The sequence below is a fragment of the Lactuca serriola genome, chromosome 4, assembly GCF_051521515.1.
Source record: "Lactuca serriola cultivar US96UC23 chromosome 4, Lser_US96UC23_V15, whole genome shotgun sequence".
Classification (NCBI taxonomy): Eukaryota; Viridiplantae; Streptophyta; class Magnoliopsida; order Asterales; family Asteraceae; genus Lactuca; species Lactuca serriola.
In genome coordinates this window covers 360,475,812-360,501,298 of record NC_136411.1, presented here as the reverse complement: position 1 = coordinate 360,501,298, position 25,487 = coordinate 360,475,812, and the positions used below count along the sequence as shown (strand labels likewise).

The window sequence follows — 25,487 nt, the reverse complement described above, 5'->3', positions numbered from 1 at the left end:
ATGAGTATATCGATAATGCTGGATTTTAATTATATTTATCATAACTTTAAATTACAAATAAAAAAAGATTTAAAAAAATTGGGCAAATAAAAGGATAGACAAATATGATGATCGTTTACATTCCTTTGATACATTTCCTCAATAAATACATTGATTTAGGACATTTTGATAGATGTCCTAAATACATACGTTGCTTTAGGACATGTATTTATTTAGGACATGTATGAAATTCTTACATATTTAAACAAAGTAAATGGGAAAGAGAATAAATAGACATCCAACAACTTATTTTCAAATTAATGAGGTTAATGATTTAATTTTCAAAATTGAGATATTATCCTTTCCGGATGTGAAATAAATATGAAAAATTTCAAACTTTGATCACCTAAAAAAACTCCCTTGACAAACAATCATTTTAATTTATCACTTATTTTCTACAAAACCTATATATACACATATTCATTAAAGAACATATATCAATAAAATCTAACAAACGGACCCTAAAAGGTTTGGTATAATCCAACCTTTGGAAATACAACATCTTTCATTCAAGATAGTCACATGATCTAGTGGCCAATTGCTTGATTCCATGTTGACTTCCGAGAGGAGCACCAAATGAGCAACCCAAAAATCTCAAAAATATTTTTTAACTCTAGGATAAATATAGTTTACATTCGGAGGTCTAAAGAACTATGTGTTTAACTTTAAAGAGTCAAACTGTTTTGATTTCTTGTTGATAACAATGGTTCAACACCTGCAAGATTTTTTTCATTGATGGGCGTTTCTCTTTTTTTGGATGAAGACATTTTGAAACAAGTTGAGCCAACTTGAATGCTCCCTTTGGAGGGAAAACGTTATATTGAAGTTGTGGGTCCATAATCGTTCTTAGATTTACCTCATCTGGTAACAACATAATAGCCCATTCCACCAAATTTTCCTTTCCGAGGGGTCTCTCATCATCATACACCTTCATCCCGGTTAGCATTTCCAGAAGTACCACTCCAAAAGCATAGATCTCACTCTTCATTGCAAAATCTGTCAAAGTTGTTTTTGATTGGTCAGCCATTGATGCATGCACTAATGACTAATTAGGGGGCGTTTGGTACGTTGGATTCCATAGGATTTGGCCCAAATTGGAATTTAGTTTCATTCTAATCCAGCATTTGGTTGCAAATAAGTACAACATTGAAATCCCATGGAATCAATACCAACATTTCCTTGTTAAATTGAAGTTCCCCAATACCATTTTAACCCTCTCATTTCACAAGTAAACGCACATATGCTTTCCCTCGAACTTCTCACAAACACTAAGAATTGCATTCCATTTTCTGCCAACCAAATGCGTGACATAATTCAATTCCTTCACATTTCAAATCCTTTTGGCAAATTCCAAAATATGCTACACTCCAAACCCCCCCTCAAATTTTTTAGCCATAGGGGTAAGTCATAATTGCATGGTAAATACTTGGTTGGTAATTGGTATATCATTCAAATATATATTCATAAGATAAAAAATGTTTCACTTTCAATACCATCTGCAGGCGATAGTCTGTGAACACTATCAAATGTTTCTTCGTGCCTCTCAAGTATGCCTTCTTGATAACGAAACCATTCAGGGGCGGCATAATATCGATTTATTTGGACCGTATAAGAATCAAAAACATAATCTGAGAACCGAGCATTAGAATCCTGCAAACAAGCATCAAAGATATAGAAAAAGAAACTAAAATTTATGCGGAGCATATGGAGAACTTAGCAGAGTCCTTTATGGATAAATTGGAGAAGGAAAAAAGAGGTCAAACCTTCGTAACTTTTAATCATTCAAGAGTTACAAGGCCCAACTTTTATGGACGGAAAGTTCTTAAGTCTTAACAGAGAGCTCTGAACAACTTATTTTTACAGGGCCCCACATGTCGGCCCTATTTTTCTGTTTTGGCCTCCGATTATAAGTTTCCCACAATTTATGCTATTTTCCCATTTTAAATTATTTTTTTTGGTTGGAAAATCTTGAGAACTTTTTTTTTTCTTTTTTTAGAACGATTTGTTAGTGGTTAGAAGTAAAATTTACCAAAATTCTTTTTTGGCCTCAGATTATGAATTTCCCCCATTTCATGCTATTTTCCAGTTTTAAAATTGAAGTACATTCTTATTATCGGTAACGAAGTGTAGATAGGTTGCCATCATTGGTAAAAAAAAGTATAAGTACGTTGCTATTCTTGATAAGAAAATAAGGTACATTGCACATATTGATAGAGAGTAAAGTAGATTACTATTTTCCCAATTTCCTTATATTTTATGCCAACCACTCAAAGTAAGCATGTTTGTGCAAGGCTATGCCTGAAAGATATTTACAACTAGAGGAAAATTCGTTGGGAACATCCGTGACAAAATAAAAACTATAATGCCCTATTAAGTCAATTTCCCTTTACTATATGTCAAAGCTAGAGCTGATCATCCGTGTTCTCAACTTCAGTAAGTCTTTAAGCATATGGTAATTCTCGTAGCCATGTTCTTCTTCTCCTTGTTTTTTCAATATTCTATATTTTATTCTAATTAAAATCTTTTGGAATTTGAAATTTACAGGGTTTAGGTTTAATGGTAGGTGCCAGAACTTTATGATCCTCATGGGAGCTATTTGTCAATTTATGATCAACCTGGTCTTGCTCTTCGTGTCCAGGTTAAATGTATGAAATAGCAACATACTTCCGTTTATTTGTGTATTATTGCATTGTATTTTTATTATTTTTATAATAATATTATACATTCATTTTTTTTCTTATCAAGGCATTATACTTTGATAGGATCTACCCAATTATAGCATTGTACTTATAATATATTTCTTATAGGGCATTGTACTTTGAAAATTTTATCTTATTACAACAGTAAAAATTGTTTTGTATCTAACGACACAAATTTTCCAGAACATGCCAGGATTTTTTGACAACAGTTGTCAACCATAACAGAAAAACTTAACGTTAACTGTCTTAAATAATAACAGATTAAAATATTTTTACCTCACATAAAATTTTGTGGATGTTTAATATGTTATTATTAATATTTTCTAAAATACAACTTAAACAAAGCCAAATCAAATTTATTTTAATCAAAAATCCTGCTTCACGACATAAAGACTAACACGTAACAATCATATGAAAGTATTCTGATTCTTAAAGACAGCTGAAGGCCTTTGTAAGGCTTTATGTTATTAGGGGCATTCAATTCGTTATGCCAGAGATTAACTTCTACCCAAAATCTTGGCATTTGGTTAAAAGTGTCATATACCAAACCAAAAGGATGTTAAATACAAAACCCATAAAACATCAACAGATAAAGTGTTTGTGTCACAAAATTGCACAACATCATTAGATAATGTGGTTGTGTCACAAAATTGCAAAAAAATCATTACATTCTCGAATAGCTAGATTATCGATCACATCACATAATAATAATAATACTAATTTATGATAAACACATATACTACCATACCCCGCTACACCTGACAAAACTAATCAATTTTGTAGTGCACTTTTTTTCTGGACAGCAAATAATAACAAAACAGAATACAAAAACCAAAATTCCAAAATGAGACTACAAAAGCATCTACACTCCACAAAAAAAAAAAAAAAAAAAAAAAAAAAAAAAAAAAAAAAAAAAACAAGGGATATACAAATGGAATATACCATATCAGCGAGGTGAGGATTGTTTATACATAAAATCTTGGGAGGAAGTACTGTAATTTAAATCGAGGTTGTGAAGTTGTTCCATAAGTTGAGAGCGTCGTTCTTTGAAGAAATCAAGACGGGTTGTTAATTCCACCAAAGTGGAAGAGGAGTCTGATTGGTGTCTGGGATACCCAACCACCTATGAAAACGAACAAAAAAAAAAAATTAAAAGTTTATGGCTAAAAATACAAAAAATCACAACATACTTTCACCATTATACCAATTTTGGTCACTGAACATTTTTATATCAGTTAGCCACCAAACTCTTGATGTAACAGTAATTATAAATAAAAAGTCAAACCTCGGGTGGGCTGGATGAAGATGGAATTATGCAGGCAGAATCAACGGCTCCAAAATAATCCACAGATAGAATTGTAGAAGCCTCTGTGGTTTTAGAGTCACTCAAGCTTGTGGAGTCTATCAACTGCTTTCTTGAAGTATCAACTGTGGTTACAATTGGTTTATGGTGTGAACTGAAATCAGATTTGTTTTCTATTGCAGAATCAACTTTGCCTGTGAAAAAAGATCTAAGCTTGTAAATGAATCCATCTTCTTCAATATTAGGATTGGCACTTTCTCTTTCTTTTGAAAGAATAGACTCGAGCTTGACCACAACCTCCGCCATGGTAGGGCGGTGTTTTGGTTGGGTGTGTAAACAATGGCCTGCTACGCTTGCAAACTCCTTCAAGCATTTTCTGGAGATTTGTCCGATTAGTCTTTGGTCAATAATTTGATTGAGTTTTCCCTCTTTGATTTTGCGTTGAGTCCAAGCTGCTAAACCCCATTCGTCTTCATCAAGGGTTGAATCTACGGCTTTTCTTCCTGACAACACCTCAAACAATACAACACCAAAAGCGTAAACATCAGATTTCATAGTCAATTTTCCTGTGTAGAAGTAGCATGGATCCATGTACCCAAATGTCCCTTTCACAGCTGTGCTCATATGAGTTCGTGACTCGTCTATCACCCCAACTTTAGCCAATCCGAAATCTGAAATTTTTGCAGCAAAATTGGCATCCAACAAGATATTGGAGGTTTTCACATCACGATGTATGACTCCATGTTGAGTTGATGTACCCATGTGAAGGTAATCTAATCCTCGAGCTGCTCCTATACAAATCTTGACTAGTTGTAACCAGGATAAGGAGGAATCCGGTGAGCGAAGATGATCTTCAAGTGTTCCATTCGGCATGAACTCATAAACGAGCACCATCTCCTTTTCATCATTGCAATAACCAATTAAGGATACGAGATTACCATGTCGCAACTTAGAGAGGACCTTGACTTCCGACTCAAATTCATTGGCTCCTTGATTGGACATGGAGTGCAATCGTTTGACTGCAATTTCGCTCATTGCCCCGATTTTGGGACATTTATACACCTTGCCGAATCCTCCCCGGCCAATGACTAAAGCCTCGTCGAAGTTTTGGGTTGCCGATTGAATCTCAGAAAGTGTAAAACGTTGACATGTTTGGTCTGGGTGCATGAAAGAGGAGTCAGTATCCTTCATAGGTGTTGGTAACATCGTTCGTTAGCTTCTCCTGATCGGACCTTTAATTCTTCACGATATCTCTTGTATCCAGAAACGAGGTTCAGATTTCCGGCTGTGAACCGGATGATTTTGGTGTCGGTGATTATTGTGCTGCTAACCGTGTCCGTTGACCATTGACTTTGTTGGCTTCACCTAATTTCCTTTCTGGGAAAATCGGAGGATAAGCAAAGACATTTATCTATTCATTATAAACTACATACATTCGACAATTAGTTACCTTTCATAAGCGTTTCGATAATTTCAGATTCTATCTTGCGCCGCCTTAATGGTTAAAAAGGTTATTGACTTATTGTCGGTTTTGAAAATCTAAATTTGCTGCAGTTAGCTAACTGGCATGGCTATTTCCTCCTTCCTATCATTTACTCTAACTTACAGTTTTTACCCCAGTTTTGAAAGTTTATTACAAAGTTGGCCTAATTTTTACAATTCCAGCCCATATTTGAAACTATGTTACAACTTCAGTCCAGAAAAAAGTTTTTTAAATATTTTCAAGTTTGAATTCTCATTAACAACTAGAGGGTGACCCATACTTTGCATGGTTTGGAGGTAACGAAACATACAATGTGATGCTTTTGAAGTTAAATTTCTGAGGAACTTATGTTTGGATCAGTTTTACAATGTTATATAAATTTGTATACTTAAAAATATAAAGGTATAACTTTGGAAAGAGAGTTACATGACCCTTTTGTGTTTTACTATAGGGATGGAGCTGCCATCTTTCGATCAACAAGCATTACAGATGTAACGCCCCGACTCTTAGGTATGGACGTTACAGCTTTATTTTCATATTTGAAAGGTCTACTCGACGAGTTGGATGCCCTGACTCGTCGAGTAAAAACATTTTTGGCCACGTGTTTAGGTGACCAACTCGACAAGTCGGAGGACACGACTCGACGAGTTGTAACTGAAGGATGAAACCCTAATTTCCGGGGGTTTGCACCCTATTTAAAGGATCATTTGCCCCCTTAGCCTCCCTTTACAGTCCCTTGTGAGTTCAGAAACCCCAATTAGTGTGTGTGCTCTATTTTGTATGATTTTCAAGCTTGGAAGGTGATTTGGAAGAAGAAGACTTAAAGCATAAAAGGATGTGTGCATATAGGAGCTGGTGGATCTGATTCTTCTGCTTATTGGCATCAGTTTGAAGGTAACAAGTCGTTACCATGACGTTCCCTCTTTCTAGATCTCTTTATGTTTAAGACTGGGGCTTTTCTAACATATATATTATCCATTTTTAGGTATGGGCTAGGATCTAAAGTTGCAACTTCAGATCTGAGCTTATCTTGGTCTCTATAACTATAAAGTCACTAGCTTTAGCAAGTATAAACCTTCCATTTTGAGTTAAACCCCATTATAAGCTTGGATTTGACATTCTAAGCCAATAGAGCATTGCATGCACGTAAAGTTTGCAACGTTACATGATAAACATGCCTTGGGCAGCTTGATCTGCAATATGGAGCTTTGGAGTGGCTTAAAAGGCATCTGAATGGAGAAAGGACTGAAGGGACTTGGCGAGTTGCATGGCCAACTCGGTGGGTCCAATGAATATTGTCATGCAAGGATTTCTGCATGGACTCGGCGAGTCAGTAGGATGACTTGGCGAGTCAGCTAGAGTTTTCCGGAAATTTTGAGATGCATGAAGTCGACGAGTTGCAGGGAAACTCGACGAGTCAACTAGGCATTTCAGGACTTCTCGAGTTCTGGAAGGACTCGACGAGTCGGTAAACTGCACTCGATGATTTGGGTCAACATGGACTGTTGACCTTGACCATTGACTTGGACTTTGACCAAGGGTTGACTAGTTGCCTTTTGGGGTATTTTGGTAGATTAGAAATTTATGGAAATGGTCTTATGGTAAATATAGGTGGTGGAGGTCGTGGCCATGGTTCGAGAGTTTGAGATTATCACTTCGATTCGACAGTTGAGAGGTGAGTTATCCTCACTATACTAAGGGGTCGAAGGCACTAATGCCAACCCGTTGGATATGATAGTATTATGTTGAGTACGAGTTAGTTATGCATTCTAGTTGTTATGCTAGTTAGTAGATCTGTAGGGCTACCTGTGTTATTACCTGATTATATGTATGTACATTAGTTATGTTATATGTCAACATATTATGTGGGTTGGGTTGAGGTTATACTGCTCCGTGCGGTAGCCAACAAACCCTAGAGTATTCCAAATATGAGCTGAGGGTTGGGCGAGGCATGCCAAACTCATACTAAGGACTCGGGAGCATTCCAGATACGAGCTGAGGGCCGGGTAGGGCATGCCAGACTCGTACTGTGGGCTCGGGAGCATTCCAGATATGGGCTGAGGGTCGGGTAGGGCATACTAGACTCGTACTTTGGTCTCAGAGGCAATCCAAATGTGAGTTGTGGGCCCGAAAGAAAATCCAGACTCACACTGTGGGCCATGGGTAATCCATTCTGTAAGCTGTGGACCCAGTACATGTTGTTATTCGTATATGTGTTATTTGCAGTGTATCGGTATTTTGGTGGAACTCACTAAGCTTTGGGCTTACAGTTTTAGTTTTTATTTCAGGTACATCGGATGATCGCGGGAAGGCATAGGCGTGATCATAAAGCTCCTCATGGTTATGATGTGTTTCTGGGATACTCTGATATTATACTATTTTGAAAACAAGTTTTGTAATGATTACTGGTTTTAAAATGTTTTGAAAAAGTTTAAATTTGGCATGATTTTTATGGATGTTACTAGTTGGTATCAGAGTCTTGGTTTGAGTAATTTGGAGGAACACTTGTGTGAATCCAGTCTCAAACTAAGGAAAAGATTTTCAAAATGATTTTCAAAAAGGTTTTCAAAATATCAAAGGAGGATGCAGGGTGTACGATCAGCCGGAGCCAGTAAGTAGACCCCAAAATACCATACAATTATTTGATTTTGTGATGTGTTAGAACAACATCCTAGTACTAGGCTAGGGATCTTCAGGAATTGCATGATAGAATTGCCTGATTACATGATGCTTGATAGCCTAGGGTTTTCCTTATATGAAATTGACATCATTATTGTAGTTGCTTAGTGTATACATCATAGGTTGTATATAATTAAGATCTTATAGCATGAGAATGTTCGGTTTAGCTTTATTTTCTGTTCCTTGTTCGGTTGTGCGCTTAGAGTAGGACCGAGTATTCGGATGTCTATGAGGTCCAGTGTTATGTATGGCTAGCATACAAAAGTGTTACAGGGTTGGTGGAAGTTTCATGGATGGGTGGATTGTGCGAGGTCGGTAGGCCAGTATGAGATATTTAGCATTCCTCTAGGAGTGAGGATTAAGTGCTCGCCAGGTTATTGTGTAATGTTAGGGCATTAAGATGATACTTGAGACAAATATGGGTAGGTGTGGAAGGTAGTATGGGCCCGTACTACTGAAAGCACAGGACCGATACATGTAGCAAACAAGTCACAACCCCTAGGGTTTAGTTGGAGTTGGTTCCCTATTATTATATGGGTTATCTGAGATCTCTCTAGCGTATTATCAGAATGGTGGTTACGAGACACTTCGTGACTGGATTCGGATCAGGATCAAGTGATGGTGGTCAGGAGGGTGAAATCCTGCATAATGAGGTCACTACTCTGTTAGACGAGTTGGACACCAGGATTCGAGAAATCCTGCATAATGAGGTCGCTACTCTGTTCCGGGCACAGCTGCCGGAGATGCTTGGGACTTTTAAGACTGTCATGGTTGAGTATTTCAACGAGCGCTATACAGCCTTTGCATAGACAGCTGTCGCAGTAGCTATATCAGTTGTAACGGTGGCAGGGGGAGGAGCCGGTTGGGCTTTTCAGTACAAGTACTTCGATAACACAAAGACCCCTACTTTTGATGGGACTCGGAACCCCATCAAAGCCGTGAGGTGGATTTCTAACATGGGGTGGTGTTTCTTCACATGTTCATGTCCTACTGACTAGAAGGTCAGATGTGCCCTAATCCTGCTCAGGTCCGAGGCGAAGGACTATTGGAGGTTGATGACTGGATCTTATAATGATCATTAGAGAGCTGTAGATACTTGGGAGCAGTTCAAGGATCTTCTCCATGCTCGCTACATTCCACAGGTCGAGCACAAACAATTAGCTCAGGAGTTCTTGGAGTTGAGACAGGATGGTGAGACGGTAACAGAGATCACCTGTATGTTCACGGAGAGGGCAATGTTCTGCCCGCAGTTTGCTTCTAAGCAGTCTCAGTTGACTCATTATCTAAGCATGCTCAAGACTGACATTCGACAGTTTGTGGCGAATCAACGTTATGATACACTTCTAGAGTTATTGGCGGCCGCTAGGCGGCATGAGTGAGAGATTGATCTGCAGTTGAGGGAGCGGCAGCAGGCCCCGACACAGTCATAGTGTGACAACCCGATATTTCGAATCAATGTAATGACCTAAAAAGTCAAGAATAGTAATCTCTTTTGATATAATGAAAATAGCGTCAAAAATAAAATGTTCAAAAGTCTCTATTGGGATAAATAAAGTGATAGAGATCGTAACTAGGTTTCCAAAAATATAAAGAACACTAAAATCCGAGTTATAACGAAGAAGTTATGACCAATCGAAGATACGCGACAATACCGGTAAAACACTGTTAAGCATAAAACGAGAAATTTCAATAAAATACTTTTCAACCTTAGGTGTCTAAATGAAAGTTGTAGGTATCCTAGAACCGTAAACATACATAAAAAGAACTCCCAAATCTGACTTCATATGAGGAAATTATGATTTTTCGAAGTTTCGGACATAGTAGTAGACAACTAAGAACTCGAAATCGAGATCGAGCGACTTTTTGCCAACATGACCTAAACAAGAATCTAAGATCTCATCAATGGTATTACAACGGTAAAAAGTCTGACGAAAACGGACACCGGATGAAGAAGTTATGGATTCTTAATGGACTTTTCCTGTCCCGGCCTGTTAAAAATATAATATTAAAAATAAAATCAAAATTTGCAGACGTAGTCTAAACAAGAGTTGTACAACATAATCTCACCTACGCGTGGATATAAAGAACGTCGAAAACGATGCTCATATGCAAAAGATATGAATTTCTGAAATTCGAGGCACGAGTTTCGACGTTGAGTCAGACTTGTCCAAGTTCACGACGTGAACTGTCTGATTGACCATTTCAGAGCCACTTGACAGATGACGAATGCCATGACGAATCGGGACAAACTCACGACGTGAATTGGTAAAACTCACGACGTGAACTTCGATTTTTAGCCTATATATAGAAATTGAAGCCTTCCGAGTTTGCCTACTCATTTCTATCATCTCTCCCACTTCTACTCTGTGTTAGGCATCCCGAGACCACCCCTAAGCCCTTATAACAACCCTAGCACACGACGCAAGTCCCGAAGTCCCGAAATTTTTGAGAAATTGACTTCTTTTCATTCGAAGTACTGCCCGGGTTGAGTCTCGTCTTCTTCAACTCACCTTCTTCAATCTATCAAGTGAGTTCATACCCCTTAATTAACCTTTTAAATGTTTTTAAATGCTTTTAGGGGCGGGGGGAATACAAGTTGAATCATACTAGTTATTATATCAATCACATGTGATTAATAACTAGCATACAAATGGATTTACTACACTTTTAGCTGTTTTACTCAATATACTACTTCAAAATGATTTCTCAAAAGGTTTTTACATATTAAACTGTCTTACATACTATATCATTCCTTTCAAACTCTGTTATAACTACGTTTCAAACAAAGGTCTTCATGTACTTCAAGCCGTGTTTCAAACAATGGATTTCTTACACTCTAAACTGTTCTTATCAGACAAACTGCTTTTAAATCGCTTTATAAACTTACATCAAGTCATCAATTCTTATTTATTAACTTTTCAAAGGTTTTTACAAAACTTCTTTTATACTTTTATATTTTCAAATGCATGCCTATATATGTATAGTTATATAAGTAATGTTTAAAGGACTTAGGACTGATAGCTCGCTTTAATTCCTTTTCCTTGTTTGGATGTGGCCTTAGGGCATCGGATATTTGTCCGAATGTCGTCTAAATATTAGTTATATATTATGTATACATATACAGACATAAAAGTTCTATTAGTCAATTCAGTACCTTTGGGTAGCAAAGGCATACTTTCGGTTATACACGTACATTACTAGTAACTATAATATGTATAGTTAGGAGATACTATTTACTATTCCTAGTACAAGGAATCACACTAAGAGTCAGTTCATACATGAGTCAATACATACACTACTCTAATACATACTATACGAAGAGACACTAATACATACTATACGAAGAGACACTAGTACATACTATACGAAGAGACACTAATACATACTATACGAAGAGACACTAGTACGTACTATACAAAGAGACACTAATATATACTATACGAAGAGGCACTAGTACATACTATATGAAGAGATACTACTACATACTATAGGGAGTTATACTTCTACATACTCATGGACTGACCATCCTACACTTGGCTGCTCGCAATAGAAGGTGTGTTCATCTTCGGATGTTCTCGGTTGTACTGTTCGGCGAATTACCACACCGTGTTTATCCTATACAAATGGATACATTCTTAAGGATTATATAATTTTCCTTGCTACCTTTACTTTGTGACACATTCACATAAACGATGAGGTAGACTATATTTTTATAATGATAGTTATACAAGGGAAAAACCGTCATTTTTACAATGATACATACTTTCAAAATAGTCGGATCTTGGTAGAAGACTACTTTTTATACTAGTAGGAAATATGGGATTTTATAGGGTTTTCATATTTATACAAACTTTTCCTCAAAAAAATTACAAGTCTTTCATTACAAGTTTTTACAAATCAATGACACTAAAATACTTATGAATTCACCAGCTTTATGCTGATACTCGCTTTCAAAATAACTTGTATTGTTAGGTCACCAATAGATAGCTACGATGACCAGGTTTTGAGAAGACGGAGTAGTCAAGACTCGTCTTTTATTTTGATTATTCATTATGTTGTTTTATTCTATGAAAGAACACACTTGTATTTAAAATTATACTATTAATGCAATGGATGATGTTGTTGCTTGATTACTACTTTGCATTGTTGTGATACTTTACATGATGTCCTCTGCCCCAGAACGTTTCCGCCGTTCTTGGTTTTGGGGTGTGACACATAGCCAACGCCAAAGCAGTCTAAGACAGCTAATTCCAAGTCAGGGGGACAACAGGGCTGCACTTGCGGCAAGCGCGGGAAGGGTCACTCGGGGGTTTGCAGATTGAGCAGCGCATGCCACAAATGCGGCAAGGAGGGGCATTTTGCGAAGGATTGTCGAAAGACAACCCCGGTTCAGGATATGATGATCTCTACCACTGTCATCCGGTTGGTCACATGAAGACGAACTGTCCACAACTCTCTGCCTGGTCGACACAGGCTCCAACGTCGGCTACACTGAGGATTACTAACAAGAGTCAGGGTAGAGCAACACCCTCGACGGCCTAGGGCACGGCTTCCAGCTTACAACAGAGGAGGCCAGGGCAACACCAGACGTGGTTGTTGGTATGTATTTAGTGAAATCCTTACCTACTTAGGTATTATTTGACTCAGAGGCGAGTCAGTTATTTGTTTCTCAGTCATTCAGTAGGGAGTTCGGGTTTCTAGTGGGAGAGCTAGAGTTTCCGATGAGTGTCTCTATCACCAACGAACACGGTGTTTCCGCTTATTTTTTTTGGGGGTTGCGTGTTGGAGATCTTTGTGGTATCTTTTCCGATAGACTTGATTCTGATTCCCATGGGGGTTGTGTGTGTGATCGTGGGTATGGATTGGCTTAGTCGCTTCGGTGCCAGATTGACTACGAGGGTCATCGAGTGGTAGTTCGAACCCCAAGTAGGGGAGAACTGATTGTCTACGGCGAGGGCACCAAATTAGGATCAGGGTTTTGTTTAGCCGCAAGGGATCGGCAGTACATTCAGCGTAGGTGTGCAGGTTATTTAGTGTATGTGGTGGATACGCGGTTCAGGGATCAGATTCCAGTTTCAGAGGTTCCAGTGGTCTAGGAGTTTGCTGACGTGTTCCCGGAGGAGTTACCCGGATTGCCTCCATAGAGGCAGGTCGAGTATAGGATCGACCTAGCGCCAGGTGCGGCCCCTATCGCCAAGGCGTCGTACCTCTTGGCACCACGTGAGATGCAGGAGCTGTCATCTCAGTTATAGGGGCTACTAGGCAAGCAGTTCATCAGACCGAGTACTTCTCCGTGGGGAGCGCTGATTTTATTTTTCAAGAAGAAGGATGGTTTGGACCGGATGTGCATTGATTATCGGGAGTTGAACAAGCTGATGATGAAAAACCATTATCCACCCCTAAGGATAGATGATCTCTTTGATCAGTTGCAAGGAGCATCTTGGTACTCCAAGATAGACCTGAGGTCCGGGTACCATTAGGTCAGAGTTAGGGAGGAGGACGTGGAAAAGACTGCATTTCAGACTCGTTAAGGACACTACGAGTTTGTGGTGATGTCGTTTAGGCTCACCAACGTCCCAACAATACTCATGGACCTGATGAATCGGGTTTGCAGACCGATGCTCAATCGCTCGGTCATTATGTTCACAGATGGTATGTTCTAAGACCCGAGAGCAACACGAGGAGCATCTTCGGGAGTTATTGGGAGTTTTGAAGTGGGAACGGATTTATTCCAAGTTCTCAAAGTGTGAGTTTTAGTTACGGGAGGTTCATTTCCTTGGACACCTCGTTGACCGGGAGGGGACTTTGGTCGATCCGGCCAAAATCGAGGCAGTTATGCAGTGGGAGGTTCCGAAATCTCCTTCGGATATTAGGAGTTTTCTAGGATTGGCAGGGTACTACTGGAGATTCATACAAGATTTCTCCAAGATTCCAGTACCCCTCACTTGTCTGATGAGGAAGGGGTGGATTTCCGGTGGGGCCCCGAGCATCAGAGGGCGTTTGAGACCATCTGACAGCGACTATATGAGGCTCGAGTCTTGACTCTCTCGGAGGGAGTGAAGGATTTTGTAGTGTTCTATGATGCATCCATAATGGGACTGGGGTGGTCCTCATGTAGAGAGGACGGGTGATAGCCTATGCATCGCGGCAGCTAAAGCCGCATGAGACGAGATACCCCACTTATGACCTGGAGTTGGGAGAGGTGGTATTTGCTCTCAAGGTTTGGATACATTATCTCTATGGGGTCCACCGTACTATATACATGGATCACAAGAGCCTGAGACACATCATGGATCAGCCGAACCTGAACATGAGACAATGCAGGTGGCTAGATGTAGTCACAGACTACGACTGTGAGATCCTTTACCATCTAGGTAAAGCGAACGTGGTGGTGGACGCTCTAAGCCGTAAGTCAGCTGGATCTTCCACAACGACATGTATGAGGATATCGGTGGATTCTCCACTCGTGAGTTTGATTAGAGAGGCTTAGGCTGAGGGAATGCGACCAGAGAACTAGAAGTTAGAGAGGATCAGGGGAGAGAATGTCCGATTTGTACAGGATAGTCAGGAATTGTTGACCAGATGTGGTCGGGTATGGTTTCTGATGTCTGGTGGGGTCAGGCAGACGGTTATGGAGGAGGCTCATAAGTCTCACTTCTTTACTCACCCGGGAGCCACCAAGATGTACTGGGATTTGAGTTTGAGCTACTAGTGGCCGTGCATGAAGTGAGAAATCTCTTGGTACGTCGAGAGGTGCTTGTCCTGCAGGATGGTCAAGGCCGAGCATCAGAGACCACATGGCAAGCTGCAGGCTCTAGAGATTCCCATGTGGAAATGGCAACATATCACGATGGACTTCATTTCCAAGTTGCCGAGGACGGTGCAGGGATTTGATGCTATATGGGTCATCGTGGACCGATCAACTAAGAGTGCCCATTTCCTGGCCATACGGGAGAGTTCGTCGGCCGAGAAGCTAGCCGTCATGTATGTCTGTGAGATCATTTCTCCCCACGGAGTTTTGGTCTCTATTATTTCTGACCGAGATGTTAGATTCACCTCCTGCTTTTGGCAGAAGTTCTACGAGGACATGTTGAGGGCTTGTGTCATCGACTTCGGTGGGAGATGGGATTCCCACCTACCACTTGCATAGTTCGACTACAACAACAACTATCATTCCAGTATTGGTGCCCCACCTTTTGAGCTGTTATACGGGCGGAGATGTCGCACCACGGTCTGTTGGGGTGAGGTTGGTCACAGAGTGATAGGGCGGACAGAGGTAGTTTTGCAAACTACCGAGCATATTCAGCAGATTAGACAGCGATTGCAGACCGCTCAGAGTAAACAGAAGAGCTACACCGACCAACGCCGATGAGAGTTAGAGTTCCAGTTCGGTGACATGGTACTCTTGAAGGTCTCGCCCTAGAAGGGTGTGATCTACTTCAGGAAGAGGGGAGAATTGGGGCCCCGTTAGATTAGGCCATTCAGGATCATTGCCAGGGATGGCAAGTTGGCATATAGACTAGAGCTATCGGAGGAGCTTAGTAAGATCCATAGCACCTTCCTTGTGTCCCAGTTGCGGTAGTGCATATTAGATGAGGCAGCAGTAGTGTCCTTGGAGGACATAAAGGTCGTCGAGTGCCTGAATTACATAGAAAGGCCAGTGGTCGTCTAACGTCCCAAAATTTAAGGCTAAAAATTTCATTTTTGTTAAATTATTGCATAAAACCGATCAATATAAAAACTTTCATAATAATATCTCATGTCAAAACCAAAGTGTCAATAATCAAAACATATTATCATAAAACCATATCAGAGTGTAATCCCAAGGATCCCTTGTGCGGAAAACACAGTGTGATGCGCTGCGACCAAGCCAACTCCTCTCCTTTGAAACAAAGTACCTGAAACACATAACATATAACATGGTAAGCACGCATGCTTAGTGAGCTCCCCAAAATACCGCACACATATAATTAGCCACTCGAGGCTATAGCTCTACGAGACCTTTCGGTCAATGTGTCTCAGTGGGACCTTGCGGTCCCACAACTCGGGTAGACCTTTCGGTCCTGACTCTGTAGAACTTCCGGTTGTACTCTGTTGACCTTCTGGTCCGTATTTTGATGACCTTCAGGTCCAAACCCTATTCACCTTCCGGTCCACACCCTACAAGCTCAGGATATAGCATATACATATCACATAGATAAGAACATATATCACATAAACAAAATGCATAATATCACATAGATAAAATGCTTAATACCACATAGCTCGTGTAAGCACATAAGACCTTTCGGTCACACATAATTACCACTCTAGGTAAGGTATAGTGAGATGACCCACTTGGCACTACTGAAGTCACGCAGACTCAATCCCACACTGCTGAAGTCCCACCGACTCAACGCCAACTATTGAATGACAGATTCCCGAACTGTCAACACCAAAATAACACCCAATTAATAATTGGGTCTCACTACATAACCATAAGTACATACGTTGGATAATTACTGCATTACCCTAAGCTTGGCTTATTCAAGCGTAAGGCCTAATCCTTAGGCCCAAAGTCAACTAGGAATCAAGGCCCAACATATAGTCCAACCTTCCAAACTGGGCCCAATCCTATACATGGTCTTATTCTGAGGCCCAACATCATATAATCATTAAGGCCCATCTATGGCCCAATTTTCCAAATTGGGCCCAAACCCCTTACATGGGCCTTACTCTAGGCCCATTAAATTATTCTAGTTCAATTGCTTGCTCTTGGATGGCCCATTATTGTCCCAATCATCTAGGCCCAACTTAAGGCCCAAGTGAAATTAGGGTTTCACATGAAATGAAAATTGGCGTTAAGTGTTTCTTACTTAACTCATTAAGGACTTAATCCACTAAGTCCTTTACTCTACTAGATAAGTGCTATGGAGTGATTGTGCTTAATACACAATCCAATCTCAAGGGCCCAAAAGTGGGTCCAAAATTTCTAAGGCCCAAATACTCATAATTAGGGTTTTCTAAACTCTAATTAGGGTTTCCACCCAACCATGGCCCAACAGGCCCAAAATTAAACTTTAAGCCCATTAGGGTTTTGCTAGGTCTATTAGGGTTTGCTTGTGGGGCACCACCCACTACCACCTCGGGTAGTGGTGGTTAATAGCAGCTCACGGCAGCGGCCACCACCTTACGGTGGTGGTTATTATTATCTTTTTCATTACTCAATGCTAATTACAAATACAATGCTCAAAACCAAAAACAGACACACACACTAACTAACATAATACACACACAGCCACCCTAGTGGCGACCGATGGTGGCTTGTGGCGGCGATGACTTTTTTCGGCCAAATAAACTCACACAACACCTACACACGTTTCTCATTTGCACTATGGACCCAACCACCCACCTGGTGGCTCACGGTGGTCCGACAGCAGCAACAACATGACGTCCATCAGCAACAACAGGGACACGGCGGTGACCATGGCTTTTTATAGCCACCCATGTCGGTCTGTGACTCCTCACCAGCAAATGCCCATGCCATCAAGTATTTACTCTGAAAATGAACCCAAACCCACCGGAGAAGATAGAGGTACGACGGCCCCGATGTCAGCCTCGTCTCCAGCAATCGCTGGCAGCAAACAGTAGCAATGGACTCCGGCGTCTCCGGCAGTCAACGTCACGATGGCGACATTCACCTGACACGACAGCAACGACCACAACCTTGGTGCTTCACATGGTGGCGTACGACTCACACGATAATGATGAAGTGGTTCTTCCCAGTCTTCGGTGGAACTCTCGTTGACTCACGTTGTTTCCGGCAGCGAGTCTTGATGGTGGCGGTTCCATGGGTGGTGGTGGGCGGTGACCTCGATGATCGGGGATGTAAGAGTAAGAAGGGTGGCGGCGTTGGAGAGAGAGGGAGTCATAAGGTTGGCGGCTACATCATTTAGGGTTAGGGTTCGCATGGGGGGACTAGGGTGACGGGTTTAATACCCGATCACACAACTTTGTGATCAATTAACATATTTGGTCCCTCCAATCCGATTTCTTTTCAATTTTCCTCCTTTATTTGCACTTTAGACCCCAGTTCCTAAATTCTTTTCAATATAATCCCAAAAGTTACTAAAAAGCCCCTCCTCCACAATTTATTCACAATTTGAATCCAACACTTACAGTCTTAGTCCATGACTCCATAAAATATTTTCAATTTCAATCCATTAATTACCAAACATACCCTTGCTTCTAAAATTATTCTCAAAACGACTCCATAACTTAGTAAACAACCCTCCACTATTAAAATTGTTCACAAATTAATCCGCGAATTACATTTATTAATTTATTTAAATAAACGGGGTGTTATAACTCTCCCCCAATTAAATTAGATTTCGTCCTCGAAATCATTCCTTACCATCTCTTATATGCCAAACCACTCTAGTAACATGGTCAGCATCCTAGGCGCACCCTAGCCTTCTCAGGGTAGCTGTGACTAATCATCACAAAGCCTTAACATCTGCAGGCGAACTAATCCCTCGCAACAAGATCACATCTACTTCATCTGAATTCTGATGTCTCGAGATGGTCTGAATCCCTGACAGACCACTCTTACTGAATAATTATTCCTGAGTCCATTCCTCTTGTCTCTCAGTTGCCTACTCATCTCCTAAAATCTCCAGGCTCCCACTAGAAAAGCAGAATCATAGATCACTTATCCCTGTGATTCACTTATACTTGGACAAAACTCAGATAGTCCTGCTATAAGTGACTTAGCATATCCTAAGCTATCTGCTATTCGACCGTACTTGCAAGCTAAAACACAGATACTAATACTGCCCAAAATGTTGGAACTGCCTGAACACTGAGCTGCCTGAAGCAGTATGTTGCCACATGAAGGCTTTCCAAAATCCCCCCCCCCCCCCCGAGGCATGGCTGGCCTCAACTCGTTCGACATTCATCTGAAATATTGGGTTCCAATCCGACTACTGAGCCCAACGGACTCACACACAGTCGCTCTACACGACTTCTGAACGGAATCCCTTCTCTAGAACTAGTTACCACTTGTTATCATGTCACTGTGGCTCTAACAACCTCCCGATCCAACCGATCGGGTCCATAAATTGAATCCTATCATCACCTAATACAGGCTAAAAATGATTGCTACCTAACCGATGGTAGCCTTATATCACAAGCAATCTTATACAGTCCATCGCTTCCCTGATCCCATAACTGTAGTGGAACTCCTATAGTCGTATCACTGGCTCAACCTGATCTAATCCTTCTAGGTAATTCCAAAATCCAGTCTGTGGATTTCCATATCCTCAATGTTGCACCCGAGCTGATGGTTACTACTGCTCCTTACGAGATCTGACAACACGCTCATGCTACCTACCAACCTAGTGAATGCTACGGCTACACCCGCAGTCTTACAACACTCTATCACTATCTAACTGCTAGGAAAAACATGAACCAAATGTTGGAATGTTTTTTAAACTTGCAACTCATCCAATCCTCAACCTTGATGGCCACTCGACCATCTTTCCCCCTGACGGGGATGCGAAACTCATCCTATTTTCATACCTACTTCTGCTCCTAGACACTTGATCGATTCTCCCCCACTTAGCTTCAGCTAAGTCTTCACGGTTCGTGAGAATTGAAGGACTCCCAATCCTTCTCTCTTCCTAGTATCCTACTAATGACACCATGTGCTTACTAATGCTAGCGATCAATCACCGGTTACATCCTAAGATCTCCCATCCTTTAAAATCTTGAAGAGTACTCATGAAATCTGTCCGGTCTGACACCTCAATCCACTTCCCATGCTGACAACCAGAGGCCTTAATCTTCACTCTGGCTGATGAATCCTCGTTCTCACTTTCATTCTCGTAGCATTACAGAACTCTAACCGAGCACAACGGATGAAAAAATTCAATTCTCTCGAACATTCAATGACCGAACACCCATACATTTAACACTCGCAACTGAGTCCACTGTCTTCATGCTACCAGTCCTTCCCTAGCAATGGTAGTGCCTTGAACTCCAAAGTTCTTCCGTAGGGAGCTAACGACCACACCCAACCAATGATAGAACCATTGAGCTCTGACTTCACTGTAGAATCATCGCTCTAATCCTGACCCAATGTTCTCTGAATAATAATCTTGCACCGATCTCGTCAAAGATTTGGAATGATAATGGTACACGTGGAACCTACTCCGCATGGTACATCCTTCTGTGGGTTCATCAAGGACCTTTTGGCATGTAGGATGGCATATATGATCCTTGATAACCCAAACACTATAAAAAAAACCCGACCTGAGATCTGTCCTATCCAAGCTCACTCACAATTCCAAGGCGATACAGGTTCCCAATATCCACCTTGAAGTTGCAAAAGGTAACATATACGCGAACATCTGGAGGAATACTTATCACCTTCAGCTGACATTACCAACCCTGCCACACCTGTAGCAGTCTAAACTCTTGGAGTGACAGACTCCCTTGTGCACTTTCTTGTACGTGCTACACTGTCTCAGGCCCTACTGGCATTTCAACCGATGATCAGAAGTCGTGGGTCTCTTCCCGGGACCTTCTTCTATAAGCACCTAGCACGAACCTCGCTTCTCAAAGTGCTCCAAATCGATCTCGCATTTACAACCTCTTGAAAATCATATCCTTAAGGGTCTGACACCCTGCCACACTTACTAGCTCACTTGCTAATGACTAAGCTGCAACAACCTTGGACATCCTCTTTCCCCCAAACTGGGTCACAAACTTCTCCCCAAATCTTCTCAGATTCTCCAAGACTCTCACCGATTCGAGTATGGATCCTATGCTCTTAGTAGTACAGGCCTAATACTACCTTCCACACCTATCCATACTTTCCTCAGCAATCCTCTCGAATCCTCCAAGTCACTTCCTCAAACTGGTACCCCAAGTCTCACTATGCCTCGCTACTAACCCACTGAAACATATCCTAGGCTTTCCTAGGTTCCCGAACTCACCCAATCCTTAGCTGCTAAAAGATTCCTAGTAATGTCAACTAGCTACCTCATGAATATAGCTAGCTCACATTACTAAGAGTCCCACAAAGCACAAAGCAAGCATCATTCGGACAATGGAAAATCTAACCATCCTATTCCAATCAAACCTTTCTATCCTCTACTTAGGGATCTGTGCATGCAATTCAAAGGCTCATACAATTAGGCATAACCGAAAGAGGCTATGCTATTACTAACTGATTAGCACTATCATGCAGCTCAACAAGCACATACAGCAGGCATATAAGGCATCTTCCTAGATGCTTTGCCCTAATCTAGCATGCAGTTCTCATACACATACAACAGACATATAAGGCATCCTCCTTAGATCCTTAGCCTAATCTAGCATGCAGTTCTCACAATCATATCATATCATAACATAACATGCATGGGTATCTTGGGTAAAACTTACTTGAGCTCGGCTGATTGCACGCATCACACACCCTGTCCTTTTCAAAGTTTTGTTCTCTTTTCAAATTCTTTTCAAACTTCTTTTATAAAATGATTTTACTTTTGAAAATTTTCATACCAAGACCTTAGTTTGAGTTCAGACACACCCGATAGGGTACCCAAATCCCTCAAACCAAGACTCTGATAACAACTTGTAACGTGCCAAAATTTAAGGCTAAAAATTTCATTTTTATTAAATTATCGCATGAAACCAATCAATATAAAAACTTTCATAATAATATCTCATGTCAAAACCAAAGTGTCAATAATCAAAACATAGTATCATAAAACCATATCATAGTGTAATCCTAAGGATCCCGTGTGCGGAAAACATAGTGTGATGCGTTGCGACCAAGCCGGCTCCTCTCCTTTGAAACAAAGTACCTGAAACACATAACACATAACACGATAAGCATGCATGCTTAGTGAGCTCCCCAAAATACCAATCATATATAATTAGCCACTTGACGCTATAGCACTATGAGACCTTTCGGTCAATGTGTCTCAGTGGGACCTTCCGGTCCCACAACTCTGGTAGACCTTCCGGTCCTAAATCTGTAGACCTTCCGGTCCTACTCTGTTGACCTTTCGGTCCACACTCTGATGACCTTCTGGTCCAAGCCCTATTGAGCTTCCGGTCCACACCCTGCAAGCTCAGGATATAACTGTTGGATTAGTGTCTAAGTCCATAACTATAATTGGCATATACTTGACCCGACCTGGCATGGTCCATTTGGGTTGCATGGCATCATGCATTTGGATAGACTAAAATGAGAGAAATAACACTTAAGGGTTGTTAATATATTATAAGTTCTAATATATTAATAAGATTATTTTATTAGTCTTGATCAAGAATTAATATAGAATTAATTAAGTGATCAAAAGAAGGCTAATTAAATATATGGGTTGATTGTGTAAGTCATCCATACTTGTATAGTGGGCTAAGACTCCATGGATTATCAAGTTGGGCTAAAACCCATAAAATACTCCATGGATGCTCCATGGTGTATTTTAACCCATGGATCCAAGGAAATGGAAAGCCATGACAATTAGGGTTTACCCTAATTGTAACAACTATATAAGCATCTTATTCTTGTGCAAAAATCGACCACTATGTGTGTATGTAGAGGGAAAGCCGATTTCATGAAGTGTGCATTTTCTCTCAAGTTATTCCATGTGCATTTGGTATTGTGTACCATTTGAGGTGTCACACTTGGGGCACTAGGCTCTTAAGCTCCATGAAATCAAGCTACATCAAAGAGGTATGTATTCTAACTTGTTATATTACTATGTATAAATGTTTTGGTATGATAGTTAGGATAATACCTTGGATGTTCATATTTGCATGTATAATAGAGAAAACATAGATCCAAGGTATTTAGGGTTGCATGTACACCATATGAGTGTTAGAATGCTCAAAGCCCAACAGTGGTATCAAAGCCTAGACTTGTTTTCAATTATACTTGATGATATTTGCAAGAAAAATCATATTTTTGGAATCTGCCAGTTCACCACGAGGTGGTAAAATTTACCACGAGGTGGTGACTGTTCAATAAAAAAATTTAGTTTTTTGTTGGCCTATTTTGGATTGCAATCATTACCACAAAGTGTTTTTGTTCATAAAACTTGATTTTGATGTTATGGTAATGTTTATTGTCATCCAAATAAATGATAATTGTCAAAGTATCAAGACTTGATTTAGTTTATGTGATTAGTTAAGTTCTTGAAAATTGTTGATATGAGTTATCTTCACTTATGAGTTTGATCTTGTTCATAGAAAAAAATACTTGATCACTGTGTTAATTGGTAATTTGATCTTAATGGTTTTTATGAACTCCATAACTTGTCCTCAAGTTTTGGAAAATGAAGAGTTTTTCTTTTAAAGTGTCATTAAAAGTCATAGGTTACAAAATGAAGAGTCTTTTCTCATAAAATAGTTTTTATGGATTTCATAACTTGTCCTCAAGTTATGGATGTTCAAGAGTCTCTTCATTAAAGTCTTTAAAACATTAATTAAACTCATAAGTTATGAAAATCCAAGAGTTTTGAAAAGTTTCAATACTTGCCTCAAGTTTTGGAATTTGTAAAGTTTTGCTTATGAATCCTTTAATTCCAAACCAAACCCTAGAATTTTAATAGTTTAAAATTCGACACTTATACTATTATTATAATTTTAATTATATAGATATGTATAATATGAAGTCAATCTTACCATTAGTAGGCCTCATTCACGAAGCCGGTCTATAAGGGGGGTATAAGGTTACTGCCTATAAAATGGTAGTTTAATGGGTGTCCACTCTTACCCACTGCTTCCTTGACTGGTGAAGGGTGGTTAGTTGAACGGGTAGGAAAGGACTACAATTCTCCCTTCATTAAAAGTATAATGCTAAATACTAAGTAAATAAACACTTATAAATTCCCAATCTTAGTTACTTAGGAAAATGTGAAAAGGTGCTAACCCATGAAATTGCACTTTGTACCTTGTTAAGTCGTTAGTGGTGCGTGTGTGGTTAACCGGCACACTAACCTGGGACTGACCAAGTGTGGCAAAGGGTAACTTAAATTTATCATAGATCGGTGGAGCGTTTGTGGTTAACCGGCACATCGACTAGGTGATAAATATTAAGGGTACCAAGTATATTTGCATGGTTCTTCACACCTTGTTTGTGATCCTCAGCATCCCAGTCACACACTTGAGAGGGCACAATCGAGATTCAAACATGCCATTGAAAGTTCAATGTATCTCAAAAGATCCAGGAGTTTCAAATCCAACAGTTGCTAACTTAATCATATTTCATTTTTCATGGTAGAAATTGGTAAATCGTCATTTACCTACCTTCAACTATTTTATAACTCGGATTACGACATTCCTCTTCCAATTATAAGTAGGCTGTTGGGTCTTAGCCTTAATATTTCATATTGGGTGTTATATTAAGGATTTTAAATCAACTAACTTGAATTTCTCCCTTATAGATGTCTCCTTCAGACACCTATGGTCTTCCCAAATCTTTAGGAACAAGCTTTCCTATTGAAGATGATATACCACAAGACAATCAAGGTGAAAGATTAATCCCTTTGTTGTGCTATAATAGGACTGGAAATCATGCTTCACTTCCTCCACCTCCTCCAATTATTCTGACTATCCCACAAGTTCAAATACTTGAAAAGTTCAAAGTCACTCAATCCCTATTGGCAAGCCGGCAGAGTCGGGTATCGAAGTGTTAAGGTAGCTGGCTGTTGACTTGGTTCTTCAGTCACACCCTGATGACAGATCAAGACATGACCCTTAATAATCTTACATATTTGCTTGATACTGCTAAATCAACAATGATTTGGAGAATTGGTAAAGCAAACTAGACTAGAAGATCTACTTCCCAAACCTATTTGGACATTGACAATGGTGACATTGGAAGTCTAGAAAAACTTTCTCTTCCCAATGGAAAGGGATTGGCCATGGTCAAATCATTTGACCGATGGTAAAGAGAAAGGCTAAGTCTGAGACAATCAAGTGTACCGTTTCCAAAGAGTCCATATGTCTCTTTTGCCAAAAGAAGGGGCATTGGTTGTGAAGCTGCCGAATTTACTTAAAAGTTCATAAGGATGGTAAAAGTCAAAAAGATTGACTTTGCTTCAGGTAAAAGTCCACTATCTAACTCTATTAATTTCCTATTTGGAGATTCTTAATACATGATGTAATTACATTTTGATGATTTGGAGTATCAAAGGAAGCTTAAAGAAAGAGTATGCTAATTCTGATCGCGAAAATGGATTTCGATCGCATGGTTCGATGATCAAAATTTTGAGCTGCTGCTTAAGAGTTA

General features: G+C 40.1%; 1 protein-coding gene and 1 long non-coding RNA gene across 3 annotated transcripts; one reads left to right on the top strand and one right to left on the bottom strand.

The window, feature by feature from the left end:
- Nucleotides 1–3,335: 3,335 nt before the first annotated feature.
- LOC145097616 (putative serine/threonine-protein kinase PBL22) lies at nt 3,336–5,435 on the bottom strand. The gene is made up of 2 exons (XM_079035217.1): nt 4,024–5,435; nt 3,336–3,861 (listed from the first exon to the last, which is right to left on the bottom strand). The coding sequence occupies exons 1-2, from the start codon at nt 5,245–5,247 to the stop codon at nt 3,685–3,687; spliced, it is 1,401 nt and encodes a 466-aa protein (XP_078891343.1). The 5' UTR covers nt 5,248–5,435; the 3' UTR covers nt 3,336–3,684.
- Nucleotides 5,426–7,962, top strand: LOC145097617 (uncharacterized). Of its 2 annotated transcripts, XR_013704438.1 has the most exons (4): nt 5,426–5,551; nt 5,976–6,034; nt 6,317–6,418; nt 7,813–7,962. It is a non-coding gene; the product is annotated as an uncharacterized LOC145097617 (long non-coding RNA). The 2 variants fall into 2 exon arrangements; XR_013704437.1 differs by having other exon boundaries at nt 5,519–6,034.
- Nucleotides 7,963–25,487: the final 17,525 nt, after the last annotated feature.